Raw genomic sequence first — 20,699 nt, 5'->3', positions numbered from 1 at the left:
CTAGAGCTGGAAATAACAGTTCAGAAGCTGCAAAGTGTTGAATGGATTTACAGAAGGTTTTTTCTTGCAAGTAAATTCATGTCAACACATTAATTTGATTAGTACATGCTTTAGAATTACTTTACACTCAAGCGATTCAAAAGATGTTAAAGTTATCGCCAGGCTGCTGGACAAATATTTGTTACATCACCAAGGTACAAATCAAGAGAAATACGTGACTCAGGATTTTATCTTGGGAAGAGCACAAGGTGTACGAAGAAATCAGAATAACAAGTGAAGATAACTCTGGGAACTACAATGTGTCAGAAGAACAGCTCTTGCTAATACAGCTCCCCACCAAAGACCTGGTTATCTAAGGTTTATATAGGAATGCCTAGGTCAGCTGACAAAATACTTATCTTCTGCTCCATAAATGCAGAAAACCCAATAACAACAGTGGAACACTGGAAGTCTGAATTTCAGCTTTCTTAGAAATAACTGCAGCCTGACACATTCTGTAATATTTAAACAGGGTGGGGGGGAGAGAAGTCACCAAAGATGTTACGTTTAGAGATGATATTGACATGAAGAATAGGTAAATTTTGTTTTTCAGCCACTGGGAAAGCAGACCTCATAGGAACTCAGAACAAGTAGGAGAAAATTTTCTTTTTTTTTTTTTTCTAATGTACTTCCCCCCCCCCCCCCCCCCGCGTTCTTTTCCTTTTCAAAGATGAACCTAACTGCACTCAAAGCTTTTGTGGGCTTGCTCTGGAATTGCTGGGTTCTGGTGGGTCATGCACAGGGAGGTTTAGGAGACAATCATGTCCATTCAAGTTTTATTTACAGGAGGCTGCGGAATCATGAGAGAAGGGAGATTCAGAGAGAGATTCTCTCTATCCTGGGTTTACCTCACAGACCCAGACCATTTTCACCAGGAAAGCAGGCTTCTTCTGCACCCCTCTTCATGCTGGACCTGTATAATGCCATGACAAATGAAGAGGATACAGAGGAGCTGGAGTATTCACTGAAGGGATCAATGGCATGGGAGAGCAGAGGGATACGGAAAGGATACCCTGCCTCTCCAAATGGATATGCACGGAAAATACAATTATCTCGCATGACCCCCCTGACCACACAGAATCCTCCCTTAGCCAGCCTGCATGACACCAACTTTCTGAATGATGCTGAGATGGTCATGAGCTTTGTCAATTTAGGTACGTGGAAAATTTTTTTGTTTCTTCTCTCTTTGACAAACTGTTAGCCTGATCTTGCAAGGGGCACACCTCTTGGCTGGATCGTAGCCTGTCCTGAAACAGCAGGATCGGGCCCAGGCTGCTGTGCTACTGGTAAAAGTTGTACTGGTGGTAAAGTAGCTACGTTGTAGGTGGCCATGGAAAATAGATTTTTTGCACTGTTTATATAAAGTCAGTTTCTATAACTCCCCTCTGCTGGCTTCTGTTTTCTTTCTTTCATTCATGTAATGAAAATTCTAGCCTTAGGCCAACTAACTCTATTTTTTTTCCTAAATCTCAAAAAAATCAATTACTTAAACCTATTGCTCAGTTATTTCCCTCACTGTTTTCCTCAAAGCTCAAATGTGAACAAACAGCTTTTTTTAATATTTTAAAGCCTTGAATGTTAGGGAAAGTGAAAATCAAGCCATTTAAAAAAACCAACAATTTCTTAGGTTATTTGAGTAGTCTTTTTCTGTTAGTAACAGTCAGAGTTTTATTATCTTTTCAGCTGGATGGCTGGATTTTAAATAATCTGTTGTTGCTTCTTTGTTATTTCTCTGCAATAACCACAGGCTGTGTTTTAGTACACTGCCATGGTGCTCAGAGTCTGCAACAGTTTTTATTTTCTGTATAATAAATAAATGAAATAAATAGGGTATTAAACATCAGAAACATGCAAGCAAAGAATGCTTTTGAAAACTATATCAATTCAGATACAAAAATTGATTAAAGTAAATTATATTAGCTTCTGAGTATAATAAACATGCTTACCAGTTACACTGTGGCTAAAAAAGTAGTTCAAGATTCCTTTAGTAGAAGGCAACTTAAGTCTTATTAAGAAAGCTGTAAATAAGTTTTTGTAAGTATTTTAAATGCTTCAAGACTCATGAAGTTAGCTAAAAAAAATCCTTCTTATTTCATCTGAAGAGCAAGAAATTTAACTGAAAACTCAGTTTCTCCATAATCTGGTAAAAAAAAATCTGATGAACTCTTGCTTTTTTTTTTTTGATAATACTTTCTGTAGAAACTTTTAAAACAGCTCATGTTCTGAGATACCTTCAGATTGTCACACATATTCTGTACCTTTTATGTCTACTTTAATGCTTGCTGCAGGATTAAAACTGCTTCCAAAAAGTAAAGTCCTCAACAACTCACATTTCTAGGAAAAAGACACTCCAGAGTTTAGTTATAATAGTAAAATTATCTTTCATCGGTTATTTGTCAGATAAAGAGGTGTTCAGTTCTGACTTATTTTTGCTTAATAGTAACATATGTCCACAACTCTAAATACATTAGTACGCTGCTCTTGCTCCTAAAATATCAGACCAGGGGAAAATAAAAAAGACATTTCTGTTATTTGAAAATGTATTCCTCTTCCTAAGAAAGAGTTGCATGTTATCAGTGTGTTACTTTGAAGTTATTGTTATATGCCTTGCTTTACTCAGAATATCTGGAGTCAGCTGAATGTAAAACGGCAATGTTACAAAAGAAAATAGGAAACAACTCTGATCTAAGTATTAGCCAAGGCCCCAATGCTGCAAAAATTTTCCTCATGTGTTCTGAAAAATACCACCAGTAAATAAGTCACAGAACATATTATCAGTGGCCCTAAGGACTATTTACAATGTGACCTAGCCTTTGATTTCACAAAATGTCTTTGATTTCAAGAGGACTTCTTGCAGTACATGAGTAGAGGTCTTTGAATGCTCAGTGTCAGATATGTCCTAGTCTGTTCCTGCTGTGCTTCCCCAGAAAAAAACCCTCTGTGGAAGAACACAAATTTCCACTGAGTGCCTTTCTTTGACTGGGAAGTTTCTAGTGTGTTTCTCATTTTATCAGAAAGCCAGTGCTACCTTAAGAAAGAAATTTCAAGAAGCTAAAGGATATATTACATTACTAAATTGTGAAAACTGAGGATGAGATGCTTAATTTTTCTAGTTGTTATGATTAATAGACACCGTTCACTCATTAAAAATGACTGTGTAAATACCAGGTTTGTACGTCTCAGCTCTAAGTGAATCTAAGTCTTAATTCACTTAAATGTCCTTCTATACATATTGGATATTGTGGTTTATCACACATTCCACTGTGTAACATGCGTAAGAAATATTGATGGCCAGTCTAGATTAGCTTCAACATTTTTATTAAACAATCCTATGTTTCAGTATAATTAACATATAAATGAAGTAAGTCATGGAGATAGGTAACCATTTAACCATTAATAGCACATCTGCCAGCTCTCTCAGCACCCTAGGATGGATCCCATCCGGTCCCATGGACTTGTGAATATCCAAGTGGCTCAGCAGGTCCCGAACTAATTCCTTATGGATTTCTGGGGCATTACACTGCTCCCTGACCCCATCGCCCAGCTCCGGAGGCCACTCGTCCTGAACTCCTCCTGCCTTGCTGTTAAAAATTGAGGCAAAGAAGGTGTTCAGGACCTCAGCCTTCTCCTCGTCTTCAGTCACCGTGTTCCCCTCCAGGTCCACTAGGGAGTGCAGGTTCTTCCTGCCCTTCTTCTTATTGTTAATATATTTATAAAAATGCTTTTTATTGTCTTTAACTGTGGTGGCCAGCTTCAGTTCCAGCTGGGCCTTAGCCTCCCTGATTTTATTTCTACATAATCTAACAGCTTCCTTGAACATACCTCGAGAAGCCTTCCCCTCCTTCCAAAGGTGATACAGCCTCCTCTTCCCCCTTAAATCCTCCAGGAGCTGCTTGCTCATCCAGGCCGGTCGCCTTCCCCGCCGGCTCGCCTTACGGCACGTGGGAACTACCAGTTCCTGTGCCTTCAGGAGCTCCTGTTTGAAGTAGGTCTAACCCTCCTGAACCCCTTGGCTCATGAGGGCTGGTACCCAGGGGACTTTGCAGACAAGTTTCTTAAATAGGCTGAAGTTTGCCCTTCGGAAGTCCAAGGTGAAGGTCCTGTTGGTGCTCCTCCCTATCTCCCTGCATATTGAAAACTTCACTATCTCGTGGTCACTGCACCCTAGGCAGCCTCCCACGATCACGTCTCCCACTAGCCCTTCCCTATTGCAGAACAGCAGGTCAAGCAGAGCCTGTCCCCTGGTAGGCTCGCTTAACAGCTGTGTCAGGAAGCAGTCCTCCATTCGCTCCAGGAATCTTCTGGACTGCCTCCTCCCTGCTGAATTAAGTTCCCAGCAGATATCTGGGAGGTTGAAGTCGCCAACAAGGACAAGATCTGATGATCTTGAGACGGCCTCCAGCTGCTTGTAGAATACTTCATCAGCCTCCTCATCCTGGTTGGGTGGTCTGTAACAGATTCCAATCAGGATGTCAGATTTGTTCGGTTGTCCTCTGATTTTGACCCACAGGCTCTCAACTACCTCATCTTCCACCTCAAGTTGTGTGGCAGAGAGTGACTCTCTAATATGCAGAACCACCCCTCCTCCTCTTCTCCCTCGCCTGTCTCTCCTAAAGAGCCTGTAACCCCCCATTGTAGCAGTCCAATCGTGGGTGCTGTCCCACCAAGTTTCTGAGATGGCGACTATATCATAGTTGCCCTGATGGATTAGGACCTCAACTCCTCTTGCTTGTTGCCCAGGCTGTGTGCATTGGTGTACATGCATCACAGCTGGGTTCCTGACTTCTCAACTGACCCTACCTTGTGCCCTACTCTTACCTCTGCAGAGGGACAGATTGCCTCACCCACCCCCTTCAGACCTAGTTTAAAGCCCTCCTAATGAGCCCTGCCAACTCCAGTGCCAGGACTCTCTTACCCCTTCTAGATAGATGCACCCCTTCAGGACCCAGCAGGTCAGGTCCTCTATGGGGTTGGCTGAAGAACTGGAAGAAGAGTGGTTGGCAGAGGAAAGGAAAACCCATTCGGGCAGCCGACCTGTGGCAGGACATTGCTGATTGAGTCGAGAGAATTCCAGTGAAAGTGAGACACATCGATGCTCACATTCCTCAGAGCAAAGCTACTGAGGAACAGCAACACAACCATCAGGCAGATCTAGCTGCAAGAGTTTCTCAAGTAGACATGGACTCTAATCGTGATCTCGACTGCAAACACCAAGGTGAGATATTCTCTAGCTCGGTGGGCTCATGATTCGTCAGGACATCAAGGCAGAGATGCAACATACCAATGGGCTCGTGACAGATCCATAGACATTTCCATGGATGCTATCACACAAGTCATCCATGACTGTGACATTTGTGCTGCTATTAAGCAGGCAAAACGACTTAAGCCCTTGTGGTATGGTGACAGATGGTCCAAGTACAAGTATGGAGAAGCTTGGCAGATTGACTACATCACTCTACCACATTCTCGTTCTGGTAAGCAGTACGTGCTTACTATGGTAGAGGCAAACACTGGATGGTTGGAAACTTATCCAGGTATTGAGTGGATATTCCACATTCCCTACTGTGCACCAGCTTCAGGGAAGATTGAACGCTACAACGGTTTGTTGAATACCACTCTTAAAGCCATGGGGGGTGGATCTTTGAAAAACTGGGAAAAACATTTAGCACAAGCAACCTGGCTGGTAAATAGTAGAGATTCAGTGAACCGAGCTGGACCTGCACATTCAGATTTGCTACAGAAAGTAGAAGGTGATAGAGTTCCTGTTGTTAGAGAAAAGAATCTGTTAGGTAAAACTGTTTGGGTATTTTCACCCTCAGGAGAGGCTAAACCTGTCTGAGGGGTGGTTTCAGCTGAAGGTCCGGGTCACACTTATTGGGTAATGCAGGAGAATGATGAAATTCAGTGTATACCACAAAGAAATTTAACTTTGGCTGAAAGAGGTTAATTTCAAACTGTTGTATAGCTACATCGCGTCTAAAGGAAGAATCAACGGTGCACGAACCCCGAGATCCCTGAGAGCCCTGAGTCAACTAAGAGACCCTGAGATTCCCTGTTTCCTTTTCTTTGGTTCATCGGCGAAGAAACAAACTGTTTTCAATTTTTTTTCTCATTTTCTGATTTTCTTGGACTTTTGAATCATCTACATCTGAGCATAGCCGGAATGGACTATGAACTTTACTTACGAACTGTAAATATCATTTTGGATTGGATGGACAGTGTGAACAGCGAATGAAATTATTTAGAAGGGGTGGACTGTGACTGTTTGAGGCTGTCCCCTTAAGAAAGGGAATATGGTGGTAGGATGTTTGTAAACAAAAAAATGGATCTAAACGAATTTCATTGGTAGATTGAGAGGAAGCACCTTCTGAACTGGGAGTGCAGCAGAGTATCCTGGGCATTCCTGCACTTTTCTGGTCAGTCTGTCTTCCCCTCCTCCGGTGGCTTGCAGCTCGCTGCTTCTGGGCTTTCGGCCAGACTCGGTCTTGGGAAGAGATAAGAACTTTCTAACACGTAACGGCCTAACTGCTTCTAATGAATCACTGCTCCTTTTTCTCTTTTCTCTCTTTCTAACCCTCTCTGGGGAAAGGGGCAGAGAAGGGGGGGCAGAGGTGGGGAACCCCCTCAGCAGAGGGGGGAACTCTCATTTTTGTGCTACTTTATTTTATATTTTTGTATATATTGTAAATATTGTAAATTCTGTATACTCCCCTGCATATCCTTTATTGCTTTGTAAATATACAGCACCCACTGCTTTGCTAATTCAGCTGTGAGGTTTTTTTTTCCTTCCCTTCAGTTTTCTTTCCCTCTACTCACAGTGGGGGGGGAGAGGCCTGGCCTTTCCCCCAGCCCTACGACATCTTCATTTGCACTAAAATCAGTACATTGAAGTTGAACGATCACTTCAGCTCCTAAACTCACCTTTATGCAGCCAGAGGTCTGAAAACATGATGTTAAATAGAGTAATCCATGTCCCTTGTGCTCCAGGCTTAATCAAGAGGAACATGATTTACATTGCAACCTTTGAATCTGAAACTGCAGTGTAATCTAAACATGGTAGAGACACACGAGCAGTCCTTCATTTTTGGTTCTTTAGCTTTACTACATTCAGTGATCCTTCCTTAGCCTTCAGACCTTAATTTAGAACAAATGGTATTTCCTGGAGGAATTCTAGTTACGCCATGTAAATTATAAGACAGATAGAAATGTAGACTGGGACTGCAGAACAGTCATTTCCTTTGGGAAATGGATTCACAATAGGTTTTATTATTTGTTGTTCAGCTCTACTCATCAAAAACTGTAACTGGCTCTCTAGAATGTTAGCACTCAATCATAAAAATAAACTGGATTTTATTCATTCATAGTTTAGACTAAGATGACACATGGGAAATTTCTTTAGTTTACTCAGTTATATCAACAGCAGCCAACAGGTATAGTTTTCTTCTACAAGCACACTGGGGTACCTTCTCACAGTAGTTCCTCAGAACAGCTGCCCAATATTTTCTGTGCTCATTTTCTCCTCTTTATCATCTTTTGGTGATAAAACGTGCACTGGGACAAATCAATGAAAACACTCTCTGATTTTCAGGCAGGTATTTCCCATATGCTCCTGTGAGCATTGCTAGAACAGGAAAAGGCAATGGGCTCCAGGGAAAGATTAGGCCTCAGCTTTGTTAACCACCTTTGAGATTCTGCTGCCCCAAAATGTGCTCTGGCCACATCTTCCACTGGCAGGAAAAGTGGACTGGAAATTCGAGGTCAGTCTCGTGGTAGAAACATTTTGCAATGAACCCAGCGCGTGGCTGAGGAGAGAGGAGGCAGCTTGAGGAGCGCAGCTCACCTTCTCACTGACAGGGGAATAAAAAAAAAATAAAATAAAAAAAAAATTAAAAAAAAAAAAAAAAGCTGTGTGGAGAGGGTGGTTACTGCAAGATGGTCACCACTAGAGCAAAGGCTAGCAGAAGGACAGTGGGCACCAAAACAGAGACCACACACAAGGATGCAGATGTTCAGGTAGGTGGCTGCAGTGAGTGCTGGAGCCTGGCACTCGACATGGAGGCTGGAGGGAGCAGCTCCTGTTTCAGGTGTGAGCAGGTCAGTGATCTGATGAGCATGGTGGTCAAACTAAAAGAAGAGGTGGAAAGGCTAAGAGCTAGAAGAGATGGCGAGCAGAAAATTGATGATTCCCATAATGTAATCTCTTCTAAACCAGAACAGAGGGTAACACTTAGGGGAACAGGGAGTTTGATACCTTCCCAGAAGCAAGATTCTCAGCCTCCCTGTAGTAACCCACATGAGCAGGGCCAATGGGAACAGGTCTCTGCCCGACGGAAGAAATGCAAACAAAGGAAGTCTGCTCCTGTGAGCAGCACGCTGCCTCCAGTGCAGTTACAGAACAGGTATGAGGCTCTGCAGGAGGAACAGGTCATTGGTAAGGTCGAGGACTCAAGAAGGTCAGAAGCTGCACCAATGACAGGTTGCCTCAGGCCAGCCACCAAAACTTACCCAGAAAAGAAACCTCGCAGGGTCATCGTCATAGGAAACTCCCTACTGAAGGGAACAGAGGGCCCAATATGCAGACCAGACCCATTTCATAGAGCGGTCAGCTGCCTCCCTGGTGCCCAAGTAAAAGACGTAGTAGATAGAATTCCCAACCTCGTGAGTCCTTCGGACTACTACCCACTGCTGGTCTTTCAGGTGGGCAGTGACGATGTAACAATGAGAGGCTCACAATCTATTAAGAAAGACTTCAGAACCTTAGGGCAAATGCTAAAGGGATCAGGGGCTCAAGTCGTGTTCTCTGCCATCCCTCTAACGTCAGCAATGGATGAGGACACACTGAGGAAGGGCCAACAGATCAATTCATGGCTCAGGGGCTGGTGCCATCGACAGGGCTTTGGGTTCCACAATCACGGACTGGTTTTCAAGGCACCAGAGCTGAAAACAACTCATGGGACACACTTGTCCCAGAGGGGGATAAGAATCCTGGGGCAGGAATTGGCAGGGCTCATTGATAGGGCTTTAAACTAGATTTGAAGGGGGAAGGGGTTAATAGTCTCCTGCTGGCTGGTGACAAACAGAGGGGCAGCTCACCAGCAGTAGAGAGAAGGAGAGCTGGTAAGGGCTCTCAACTTGCTACCCTGAGGCAAGCCACGAATGATCCACCAGGACATTCTGTGGAAACCGAGGGGGTTTGGCACAAGAGGAGGACAGGGCCAGCCCAGCTGAAGTGCTTCTATGCGAATGCGCGCAGCTTGGGCAACAAACAGGATGAGTTAAGTGCCACTGTGCTGCTGGGATGCCACGACATAGTGGCTGTTACTGAAACTTGGTGGGATGAATCCCATGACTGGGATGTAGGCATAGATGGATATAAACTCTTTAGGAAGGATAGGCAGGGAAGGAGAGGAGGAGGTGTTGCCCTCTATGTCAATAGCCAGTTGGAATCAGTGGAACTCCAACTGGGGAGGGATGATAAGCTAGTTGAGAGTGTATGGGTCAAAATTAAAGGCAGGACAGGGGAAGAAGATATTACTGTGGGGGTCTCCTACAGGCCACCTGACCAGCAGATCCAAGCAGATGAGGCCCTCCATAGGCAAATAGAAGCAGCTTCCAGGTCACAAGCCCTGGTCCTCATGGGTGATTTCAACCACCCGGATATCTGCTGGAGGGACAACACAGCAAGGCACCAGCAATCCAGGATGTTCCTGGACTGCATAGAAGACAATTTCCTCCTCCAAATGGTGGAGGAACCAACAAGAAATGGTGCTATTGCAGAATAAAATTTGAAACCTATATGCTAATTTTTATAAATATCAACCTGTCAGATTTGCAAATGCTTCTCTTTCAAAAGCAAATTTACAAAATATTCATTAAGGCAACTGCAATTATAATTCTGTCAAGCAGCTAGGGAGAAAAACAAGACTGCATTTATTTTTGAAGTTAAAATTCCAAACACCTGCTCTTTATACTGGAATTTATACCAGAATTTGCATCTCTTTCATTCTTGAAAGATACAACAAGACTGAGACTATGCCTTGTCCTGTCTTTTGTATGGCTGTGTGTTTTGGCAGCTCGCCATAAGTATTGATGAGTGTAACAGAAGAGTTAACTGGGATTGGTCCAGCAGTCAAAGAATAAATCCTCACTAAATACACTGCAGTTTTCAAAGATCTGATTATATCACCTACAAGTTCAGGACTTTGTCTTCCTTACTGGATTTTATTTAGGGTGGGGTTTTTTTTGTGGGTTGTTTGTATTTATTTATTTGTTTGTTTTAATGATGTTTATTGTATTGTTGCAAAGCCAAGGTTGTTTAGAATTCTGGTATCTTGTTTTAGGCCAGTGTCCCAAAATTACATATATAGGATACCTTTTTCCTCAGAGAACAGAGAAATAATACACATGTAGTCCTACTCACTTTTCTGTTCAGTCAAAATCTAGTTAGGGCAGGAATTTTTAAAGATAAATGTTAGTGTTCTCACTCTTCACCTCTCACCAAAAGAGTGGGACTTGAATGAAAAAATATGTACACTATTCAGGCTTGGAGAAACAGCAGCAATTTTATAAACTACATTTAAAAATTTCAAGGATTGAATTTTCCATTAGCATCAAAGTGATCATTAAATCCTCTGTACTTAAGTGTTCCTTCTCATGCAATTCCAATGGTCTGTATTTCATTTCTTTACAATATCTCTGTAATTTTTGCTCCTAAGAGTTTGCTGCAATGGTTTTCTTTCTCCACATTTTCCTATGAGTTGATATGAACTTTCTGTAAGATAAGGCATATATGCAAGTTTTGTGGTTTTCTGTTATGTTTCCTTTCTCATAATATGAAATTAATTTAAAAACTCAACAGTGAAGATCACTGTAAAATTTGTGGCTCTGACCTAAACATGGTGATTTAAAGAAGGATATAATATTATGGAGAGTTTGAAAGTAACTGAAAGACAATTTGCATTCTTCACACACAATGTGATTCCACAATCTTAATTAGAATAATTCTCAAACCACATTTGCTGTGATTGGTTCTTAAATCAGACATGGAAATCAAAGGAAATTTTGCTTATTTGAGTCACAGAGGGTTGTTCATGTTTCTCCAACTTCTTTGCCTCAAGTATGTACACTGTCTTGAGATTATGTTCTTTAAAACCTGAGTCACTACGCAAATACAGAAGCTCACAAGATTTACAGTGATTGTATTAACTGGAGAATGCTAACATGGCAGAAAACAACTTTCATACATCTACTTTGATAAACCTACAGTACAACAATCCACACAAAATATAAACATACTCTCACTGCACACAAAACAAAAAAGGATTATTGACTGTAATTGGACCTTGAGTGTATATAGTAGTTAGTTTCTTAAATTAGACTAATTTGGTTTCTACAACTTTCTACTCACAGTTAACATATCATCAGTGAGGGATATGGAGTGATAAGCTGTAAAGTGCCAGGAGCTGTGGAAGGGGAGCTGGGTTTGAAGGATACACACAAAAAGGCCTCAGGATCATTAACTTCTCTCCTCAAGGCTTAGGAATGAGCACACTTTCTTTCTTTTCCACTGGATTTCAGATGTTGCTGCCTTAATTTTAACCTTACGTGGATTTCCTTGGCTGAGGTACAGTTTTAGTCTGTAAAATGCAGGCTTCCAATGAAAATATTGACACAGCCTTAACTGGAGTGATGGAAATAGTGCTATTATCTTGCCTTGGACAGAGGGATGCTATTACAGAGATAAAACTTGTTAAATAACAAATAGACCCCATGTCTTTATTTTTAGATTTGGATCAATACTGAGAAAAAAAATGAGAAAACACTGTGAAGTTATTTTGAATGGCAATGCAAAGACAAAAGATGGTATCTTTCACTCTTTTACATAAGTTTAAAATAGATTAGATTAAGCATGTCTCATATAATCTTCACCCAAAGCAGACCCCACTGGCATCTTGAAATCCTGATTTTTTTTTTTAACCTCAATAAAATTTAAGTCACCCAATCAGCAAGCCGAACTAATATTTTTGTGACCTATATATGTAATGATGTATTAGAAATAACTATTAATTATTAAATTATTTTTGATGGTCAAATTAAATATTAACACAGCTTTTTGCTACATAGATTTATTTCAAGAACAAAAGGATTTATCCATGGGATGACATTCCCTAAAACCCCTCTCCTAATCCTTACGATTTATTAGGAAGCTTTAACAAATTTTATGTGATGACAGAGCAGGTTGTTAGGAATTGTTTTTTGTTTTGAGCAAGAAATATTCTCCATATTCCTTTTTGGAATTACACCACATTTGTTGTTTTATATTCATGAATTTTGTATTTCCTTTGAAATCTCTCTGATGTTACACAAACCTTATGAATTATATAGCTCTACCTCAAAATAGGTTTCTGTGCAATCCATAAATATCATCTAACAAAATAATGTTTTTATAACTATCAATTAATTTTTTGCCAAAGTTAACACTTTAAATCCAAGTAAATTATTGTATCTACCCAGCCAAAAAAATCTCAAGCTCTCCATTAACCAGGGTATAAAACTGTCTGACTTTCCTTGCCGACAGATTTGAAAGAAATTGCAGATAACTGAAGAGAAACTGATTTAGCAGATGGTTAGACATGCATGGTGAAAAGCTATATATATGGATGGATATATAAAAATATATATTAATATTAATATTTTTCCTACTGGGGTGAATGGCTGACCCAGTTTCAATTCTTCTTTAGAAAGTGCTCCTGTCTAGACTAAACACAGACTTTGGGTGGGGTTGTGGGGATTGTATGTATTGTACAGTACATATTTTCCCAGGAAAACACAATCTGCAAGACACTGGCTAGCCATGAAAGAGAAATAGGGAGGCTTGTGGAGATGCCCCTGCATGGAGGATATTACAGGATGAATCTGCCTGCCATTCAGTAGACAGAGAGCCTCTTGGTTGTCTTCATAAAACCCAGGTTATTTGCTTAAATCACAGGACAACTTTGGCACATACATGACCTCCCACACTTACTGCTTCTGTTATTTTCTCTGAATGTTAAATTATGCAAAGAATTTTGCCATGGCTACCTACCTACTTACTGCCTGAGTTATGGAGGCAATTATGACATGGACAGTTCCTTTTTTTCTTCTCTGCTTAGCCATTGTAGTTCCTTTCAGCTTGCTTTCATAGGCCCCCAAACTAATAGAGTTTTGTATAAAATTGATTGATTACAGTCTGATCTGTCTAGGTGTCATCTGGTGTTTCCACATAGATGAGAATGTGCAGTTTATGAAGTGCCAATTGCAGCCTCCAGCAAAAGAAAGACTCCCCAGGGCTTCGGGAGAGCTCTGGCTGCTACCAGACTTATTCCCACACTTTTCCCCATCCACTTCCACTTGTCCTTTCTCTTGTCTCTAATCTCCATTGTCTAGGCAGGGTCACCAAACTTTAATTTTGTGTCATGGCATTTGGCTACAGAAGGGATTAAAGGCTGAGAAGCAATCAGGCTAGGTGACGGTGCAGGAGATGGAAAGGGAAGGAGTGAGAGCAGGCATGAGTGAAAAATGGCAAAGCACAGAACAAGCATTACAGGGAGGACACTCCTTTTCTTCTCAACAGGCAACAGGACTAGACACAGGCTTGCTGGGCATGGGAAACGTTCACAACAGAGAAACAGCCTCTGCAGGAAATAGTGTTACTGTAGTGCTAAGTCCCATTCCTCTGTGTCTCACAGGGAGCGTGATGTTTTAGCATTGAGAGCATTTCTCATGCCAGCAGAGCTACAAAAGCAGAGGAAAGTTCACCATAGTAGGGAGAAGGTGTTTGCAGACAGAGAAAGAGCAAAGGACATCATAAGTATAGATAATAATACAAAAGAGAAAATGAGTCCACATATGGGTTTATGCGAATAAGTCTTGCAGGTGAAGGGAGAAGTTTTCTTCTCAGTCCCTCATGGCAGAATGACTACCTCAAGTTCCCCAGGCACCTGGCTCCCTGGGCAAAAGCTTTTGTCTTTGCAAAATAAAATGCAGCTTCCCCCACCCTTCACTATGTGTGCAGGGAGTACACAGACAGGCTGCTAACACTTGCAGCCATAAATAACGTAGAAACCAGCTTTTAAAAACCGCAGGTTAAAGGATGAGGGCTGCCATGACGCACACAGAGAGGTTGAGATCAGAGGAGCAGCTAAAAGGGGTTGAGAGAAACAATGAATCCCCTTGTTCTGAGTCATATTTATGAGTGCTCCATTGCACCATATTTTATTGGCCAGGCCATGGGGTTTCCCCATTTGCTCATCTCTTAAAATAACACCCCTGGTTAAAATTTCCTATAAAACACAGAAATGCTACAGCAGGCAGAATATGTCAACCCTGACAACTACATTATTTAAGTTTGTGGGTGGAGTACACCAAGCAGGAGCTGGTTTGTGTTTTGTATTGAATTATGAATTTGTTTCTGTACAAATAATGACAGTAAAACAAATAGGAAAGAGGAGATTTTACAGCTCATCTCTCCACTGAGAAGCTTCTCACTACTGTTTAGAGATATTCCAAAAGATGAATCTAAACATTTAGTTTCCAACTCTTTTTGAGTGAATGCTCTGGTGAAATAGATTGAGAACTTGGTTTTACCGACTGCTATTTTACCGCTCAATGGCCAGAATGTACCTTGCCAGAACGTCGGTTTACTTTTTCTTTCCACTGTAATTCAGGGTGAAATGAGATAACAATTATTGAGTCAAAGCCTATAAAGCTAATCAGGACAGCTGGTGCTGGTGCATATCCATAGCTAACAACCAGTCACTTTGCAGAAGCAAAATTCCACCTAAATCTCTTTTTGGAGGAGAATCAGGAGGAGGTAGGAATTGGAATAGCTGAAATTTCTGTTAGGTTATCTTCGACTGAGCAATATTACCCATTCAGACCCCATGAGATCCTAAGGATCTTTTCCAGCCTCAATAATTATCTGATTATATCACTTTGTAGACTGTGTATACTAAATAAAATTATTGTTTTTCTAATTCTCATTTATTTCACTGTAGTCAGATTAATAAAGCTATATTCATCTCATCTGGAAAAGCTGTACCCATAATCCAGAATAATTGTAAATTGATAAAAATTTCTTTAGGCATATCCATTTAAAACATCCTTTCTTTTTTCTTTAAAGTGAGGGAGAAATATGTGTGGGCCACTCATCTTTAATGTACTTCAAAATATTTTCAAAAACATACTGTGTTTGACTTTTACCATATGGATGGCATCAGTTTTGGAGATAGAGGTGTTATATTCTGTCCTGGCAGGAGATAGATGACACCTAATGGCACCTAGAGCCTGGAGCCATAGGATTCTAGTGGTATGGTTTGCTAAAATGTCAGCTGAAAAATTAAAAGAATGGGCAAATAGTAGCATGGTGATGAAGCCATGGGAGCAAAAGTGAGCCCAGCATACAACTCCATGACAGCTATAGTCTTTGTGATGATTTATGATGGCTGAGATCCAGCCAGAACATAGCTTGGGGAAGGTTGTTCCTAAGGTTAGCTCAGCTGGAGTATCTGTCAATAACTACAAGTCATAACATGCTAGTGATCCTGAAGGTTAAGCTGCTACTCCTGACCAGAATAGAATAGAATAGAATAGAATAGAATAGACCAGGTTGGAAGAGACCTTCAAGATCATCGCGTCCAACCTATCACCCAACACCACCTAATCAACTAACCCATGTAACCAAGCACCCTGTCAAGTCTTCTCCTGAACACCTCCAGTGACGGCGAAGTTTCTAACTTCTATCATACTCTAACGCTGATGTCACAACACGCTCAACTGTGAGCGTCAGTACAGCCTATTCCATTCTGCAGATGGAAATGCTGCCCAAACCAGAGCCACTACAGCAAGCCCATGTTTGCAAAACTACTCTTGGCAATCTGTCTCCTTTCCCTTGTGTTACAGGCCAAAATTCCACGTTTCTTCTCAGATAATGTGCTATACTTATTACTTCAAATAGCTGAGACCAGATGTGTTGAACTAAGCAACTGTGGTCAGAGGATCTCATCCTACTCTTCTGGACTTTAGTCACAAATTGGTTTTGCTTTGGGTCTTTTTTTGTTTTTCTCTCTCCATGTGGCCTGAGCTTGATAAGCAATGAGTGGAACTGAGCAGTCAGAACCTGTAGAATGATGGCAAGCTCTCTGTGTTGGAATTTCAGTAGGCTTAGAAAGCTCTAGAGTTTAAATTCTGAGCCCTCTTGTGTGAGGCAGTGTATATAAGGGAAAAAAATCCTATTTTAGAAAGCTGGTAATTTACATTTTGAACATAAGGCAGCAGATAAACAAAGCAAGGAATAAATATGCACTGAGATATGAGATAACCAAGAAGGAAACAGGGTTTAGTCAAAGTGAAGGTCAAGTTACATTTATGGTCATTATAGTTGACTTACTGTTGTGATAAACATGGTACTATGACTTGCTATTTGTGTGAGAGTGGCCACTGGAAACCTCAAGACAAGACCATGTCTTGTTGTACAAAGCATTGAACAAATACCAGGCAGCAAACAGTCACTGTTATTCTTGTTTACAATCAGTAATCCTCCACAAAATATCCTTCATGACTCATTTATGCAACTTTTCCTCATGATTGACCATGTCCTTTTTTTGGCAGGGCACTTATAGCTAGAGCAAATTAAAGGCTTTGGTGTCACAGCATACCTTGCTTTTCAGTGCCTAGCTGGCAGAGACAATTTCCAAGCAATGAGATAAAGTTACAGTAATCAAAACTTTGGGATTTGTCTGTGACTCAGCAGTAGGCTGTCATCCCAGCCCAGATGTCACTGCTGCCTTTCTCATGCCAGCTCAGTGGTTTTTGTGGTGCTGTCCAATCATGTCAGTGTAATGATCTAGATTAAAATGAGACAAATGAGCAAGATGCAGATTGGATGGGTGGTCTGCAAGATGGGTAATAAACTGGCTTGCAGGCCACACTTACACAGTGGTGATCAGTAATCTTAGGCTTGGGGTCTCCCAGGGATGGCTACTGAGCCGGATGGAACTCTGAGCAACCTGATCTAGTTAAAGATGTCCTGGCTCACTACAGGGTTGAAGTAGATCTAGACCTTTAAAGGAAGGAGATGGACCAAAGGAGGAAAGAGGTGAATCAGAATCAGAAGAGGAAAGAGTTGAATCGGAGTAAGCAGGCTCTGCAGGCTCCCCCAGCAGAGGCTGGTTATTCAAAAAGCAGAGGTGAATGGATGAAGGTTACTCTCAAAAGACGCAAAGTTAAACCTCCTTGCCTCCCCTCACCTTCCCCGCTGCTCTTAGAAAACAGATATGGAGCACTGGAAATTGAGGGTGAGGTGGTCCTGATGCTGGAGGACACACCATCTGGGGTTCTCCCTAAAGCTAAGCAGCCTAAGATTAAACAGCCTAAGGCAAAGCAGCCTAAGGTCAAACAGTCTTCTGCTGGCATCAGGACCTGTTCCCTCAATAAAAAGAGGAGGGTAGTTGTTATTGGTGATTCCCTTCTGAGGGGAATGGAGGGCCCTATATGTCGGCCTGACCCATCTCATAGGGAACTCTGTTGTCTGCCAGGAGCCCAAGTTAATGATGTTACCAGTAGGCTGCCTAAACTGGTACAGCCCTCTGACTACTACCCCTTACTAGTTATGCAGTTAGGGAATGATGATGTTGCAACCAGAACTCCCAGGGCTATCAAAGATGACTTCAGGGCCCTGGAGACCTGGTTGAGGGGTCAGGGGCACAAATAATTTTTTCATCAATACCTTTAACTGCAGGAGGGAATACAGTAAGGAACAGGTCAGCAGCTATAGTTAACAAGTGGCTTAGAGGCTGGTGCAGTCAAAAGAATTTTGGGTTTTTTGATATTGGGAAACTTTCCACTGCACCAGGCCAGCTGGCAACAGATAGAGTACATCTGTCCCAGAGAAGGGGAAAGATCACTGTATATGAGAACGGACTGTCCCCCAAAGATAAAAAAATCCTGGGTAGGGAATTGGCGGGTCTCATCGACAGGGCTTTAAACTAGTTTTGAAGGGGGAAGGGGCTGAAGAGAGTCCTCTCAGACAAGAGTCTGGGGGCGACAAGCTAGAGTTGGAGGTGAAACCAGCAGCCCAGCTGAAGTGCATGTACACTAATGCACGAAGCATGGGTAACAAACAGGAGGAGCTGGAAGCCTTGATGCAGCAGGAAAGTTATGATATAGTTGCCATCACAGAGACGTGGTGGGACGACTCACACGACTGGAGCGCTGCAATTGACGGTTACAAGCTCTTCAGGAGAGACAGGCGAGGAAGAAGGGGTGGAGGGGTGGCCCTTTACATCAGGAAGGCACTAGATGCCATTGAGATGGAGGCTAGGGATGATCGGGTTGAATGCTTGTGGATAAGAATTAGAGGGAAGACCAGCAGGGCAGACACCCTGGTTGGAGTCTGTTATAGACCACCCAACCAGGAGGAAGATGTTGACGAAGCATTCTATAGGCAGCTTAGGGCTGTCTCAAGATCTCCGGACCTTGTTCTCGTGGGTGACTTCAACCTGCCTGACATCTGCTGGGAACTCAACACGGCAGAGAGGAGACAGTCTAGAAGGTTTTTAGAATGCATGGAGGACAGCTTCTTATCCCAGGTGCTGCAAGAGCCTACCAGGGGCAAGGCTATGCTTGACCTCCTCTTCACCAACAGGGAAGGACTGGTGGGCGATGTGGTGGTTGGAGGGTGTTTGGGGTCCAGTGACCATGAGATAATTGAATTCTCGGTTTTTGGTCAAGCCAAGAGGGGCGGCAAGAAGACCTCCACTCTGGACTTCCGGAGGGCAGACTTTGGGTTACTCAAGGAACTAATTCAGAGGATTCCTTGGGATAAAGCCCTTAAAAACAAAGGGGTCCAGGAGAGCTGGACCTACTTCAATGAAGAATTGTTGAAGGCTCAGGGACAGGCTGTGCCAATGTGCCAGAAGATGAGCCGCCGGGGCAGACGGCCAGCCTGGATGGTTCATGAACATTTAATGGAACTGAGGGAAAAAAAGAGGGTGTATCACCTTTGGAAGCGAGGGGAGGCAACCCACAGAATGTTTAAGGATGTTGCTAGGTCTTGTAGGAAGAGAATTAGGGAGGCAAAAGCACACTTGGAGCTTAAACTGGCCTCTACTGTGAAGGACAACAAAAAGTCCTTCTATAAATACATTAATAGCAAGAGGAAGGGGAAGGAAAACCTCCACTCCTTGGTGGATACGGAGGGGAACATTGTAACCAAGGATAAGGAAAAGGCAGAGATACTTAACACCTTCTTTGCCTCAATTTTTACTAGAAGGGCAGAACGTCTTCCTGACAGCTGGCCTGCAGAGCTAGCAGAAGGAGCCAGGGAGCTGCACAGTTTCCCTATGTTCCATGAGGCGGTAGTTGGAACTCTCCTTAGCAGCTTGGATCCCCACAAGTCCATGGGACCAGATGGGATTCATCCTAGGGTGCTGAGAGAGCTGGCAGATGAGCTGGCCAAGCCACTCTCCATAATTTTCCAGCAGTCCTGGCTCACTGGCGAGGTCCCAGAGGACTGGAAGCTGGCCAACGTGGTGCCCATCCATAAGAAGGGCCGGTTGGATGAGCCAGGGAATTACAGGCCTGTCAGCCTGACCTCAGTGCCAGGCAAGATCATGGAACAGGTCATCCTGAGTTCAATAACACAACACTTACAGGATGGCCAAGGGATCAGGCCTAGCCAGCATGGATTTAGGAAGGGCAGGTCCTGCCTGACCAACCTGATCTCCTTCTATGATCAGGTGACCCGCCTGGTGGATGTGGGGAGGCCTGTTGATGTAGTCTACCTGGACCTCAGCAAGGCCTTTGACACCGTCCCCCATAGCAAACTGCTGGCCAAGCTGTCAGCCCATGGCTTGGACGGGAGCACACTGCGATGGGTTAGGAACTGGCTGGAGGGCCGAGCCCAGAGAGTGGTGGTGAATGGTGCCACATCCAGCTGGCAGCCAGTCACTAGTGGTGTGCCCCAAGGATCAGTGCTGGGCCCTGTGCTCTTTAACATCTTTATTGATGATCTGGATGAGGGCATTGAGTCCATCATCAGTAAATTTGCTGACGACACCAAGCTGGGGGCAAGAGTTGATCTGCTGGAGGGTAGAGAGGCTCTGCAGAGAGACCTCGACAGGCTGGACAGATGGGCAGAATCCAACGGCATGAGATTTAACACATCCAAATGCCGGGTTCTGCACATTGGCCACAACAACCCCATGCAGTGCTACAGGCTGGGGTCAGAGTGGCTAGAGAGCAGCCAGGCAGAGAGGGACCTGGGGGTGCTGGTTGATGGTAGGCTTAACATGAGCCTGCAGTGTGCCCAGGCAGCCAAGAGGGCCAATGGCATCCTGGCCTGCATCAAGAACACTGTGGCCAGCAGGAGCAGGGAGGTCATTCTGCCCCTGTACACTGCACTGGTTAGGCCACACCTCGAGTACTGTGTCCAGTTCTGGGCCCCTCAGTTTAGGAAGGATGTTGACTTGCTGGAACGAGTCCAGAGAAGAGCAACAAAGTTGGTGAGGGGTTTGGAACACAAACCCTATGAGGAGAGGCTGAGGGAGCTGGGGCTGCTTAGCCTGGAGAAGAGGAGACTTAGGGGTGACCTTATCACTCTCTACAACTACCTGAAGGGAGGT

General features: G+C 43.1%; 1 protein-coding gene across 1 annotated transcript in view; it reads left to right on the top strand.

The window, feature by feature from the left end:
• The first annotated feature begins 699 nt into the window (after positions 1-699).
• BMP5 (bone morphogenetic protein 5) overlaps positions 700-20,699 on the top strand; it is a 105,386-nt gene continuing 85,386 nt past the window's right edge. Inside the window, exon 1 of the mRNA XM_068142963.1 lies at positions 700-1,193. Coding sequence (XP_067999064.1) covers positions 710-1,193 — 484 coding nt within the window. The 5' untranslated portion in view covers positions 700-709. The remainder of the gene's footprint in view (positions 1,194-20,699) is intronic.

The sequence above is a fragment of the Melanerpes formicivorus genome, unplaced genomic scaffold, assembly GCF_026170545.1.
Source record: "Melanerpes formicivorus ecotype bairdi unplaced genomic scaffold, bMelFor1.0.p_v2 SCAF_9, whole genome shotgun sequence".
NCBI lineage: Eukaryota > Metazoa > Chordata > Aves > Piciformes > Picidae > Melanerpes > Melanerpes formicivorus.
This window is presented reverse-complemented; position numbering and strand designations above follow the sequence as displayed.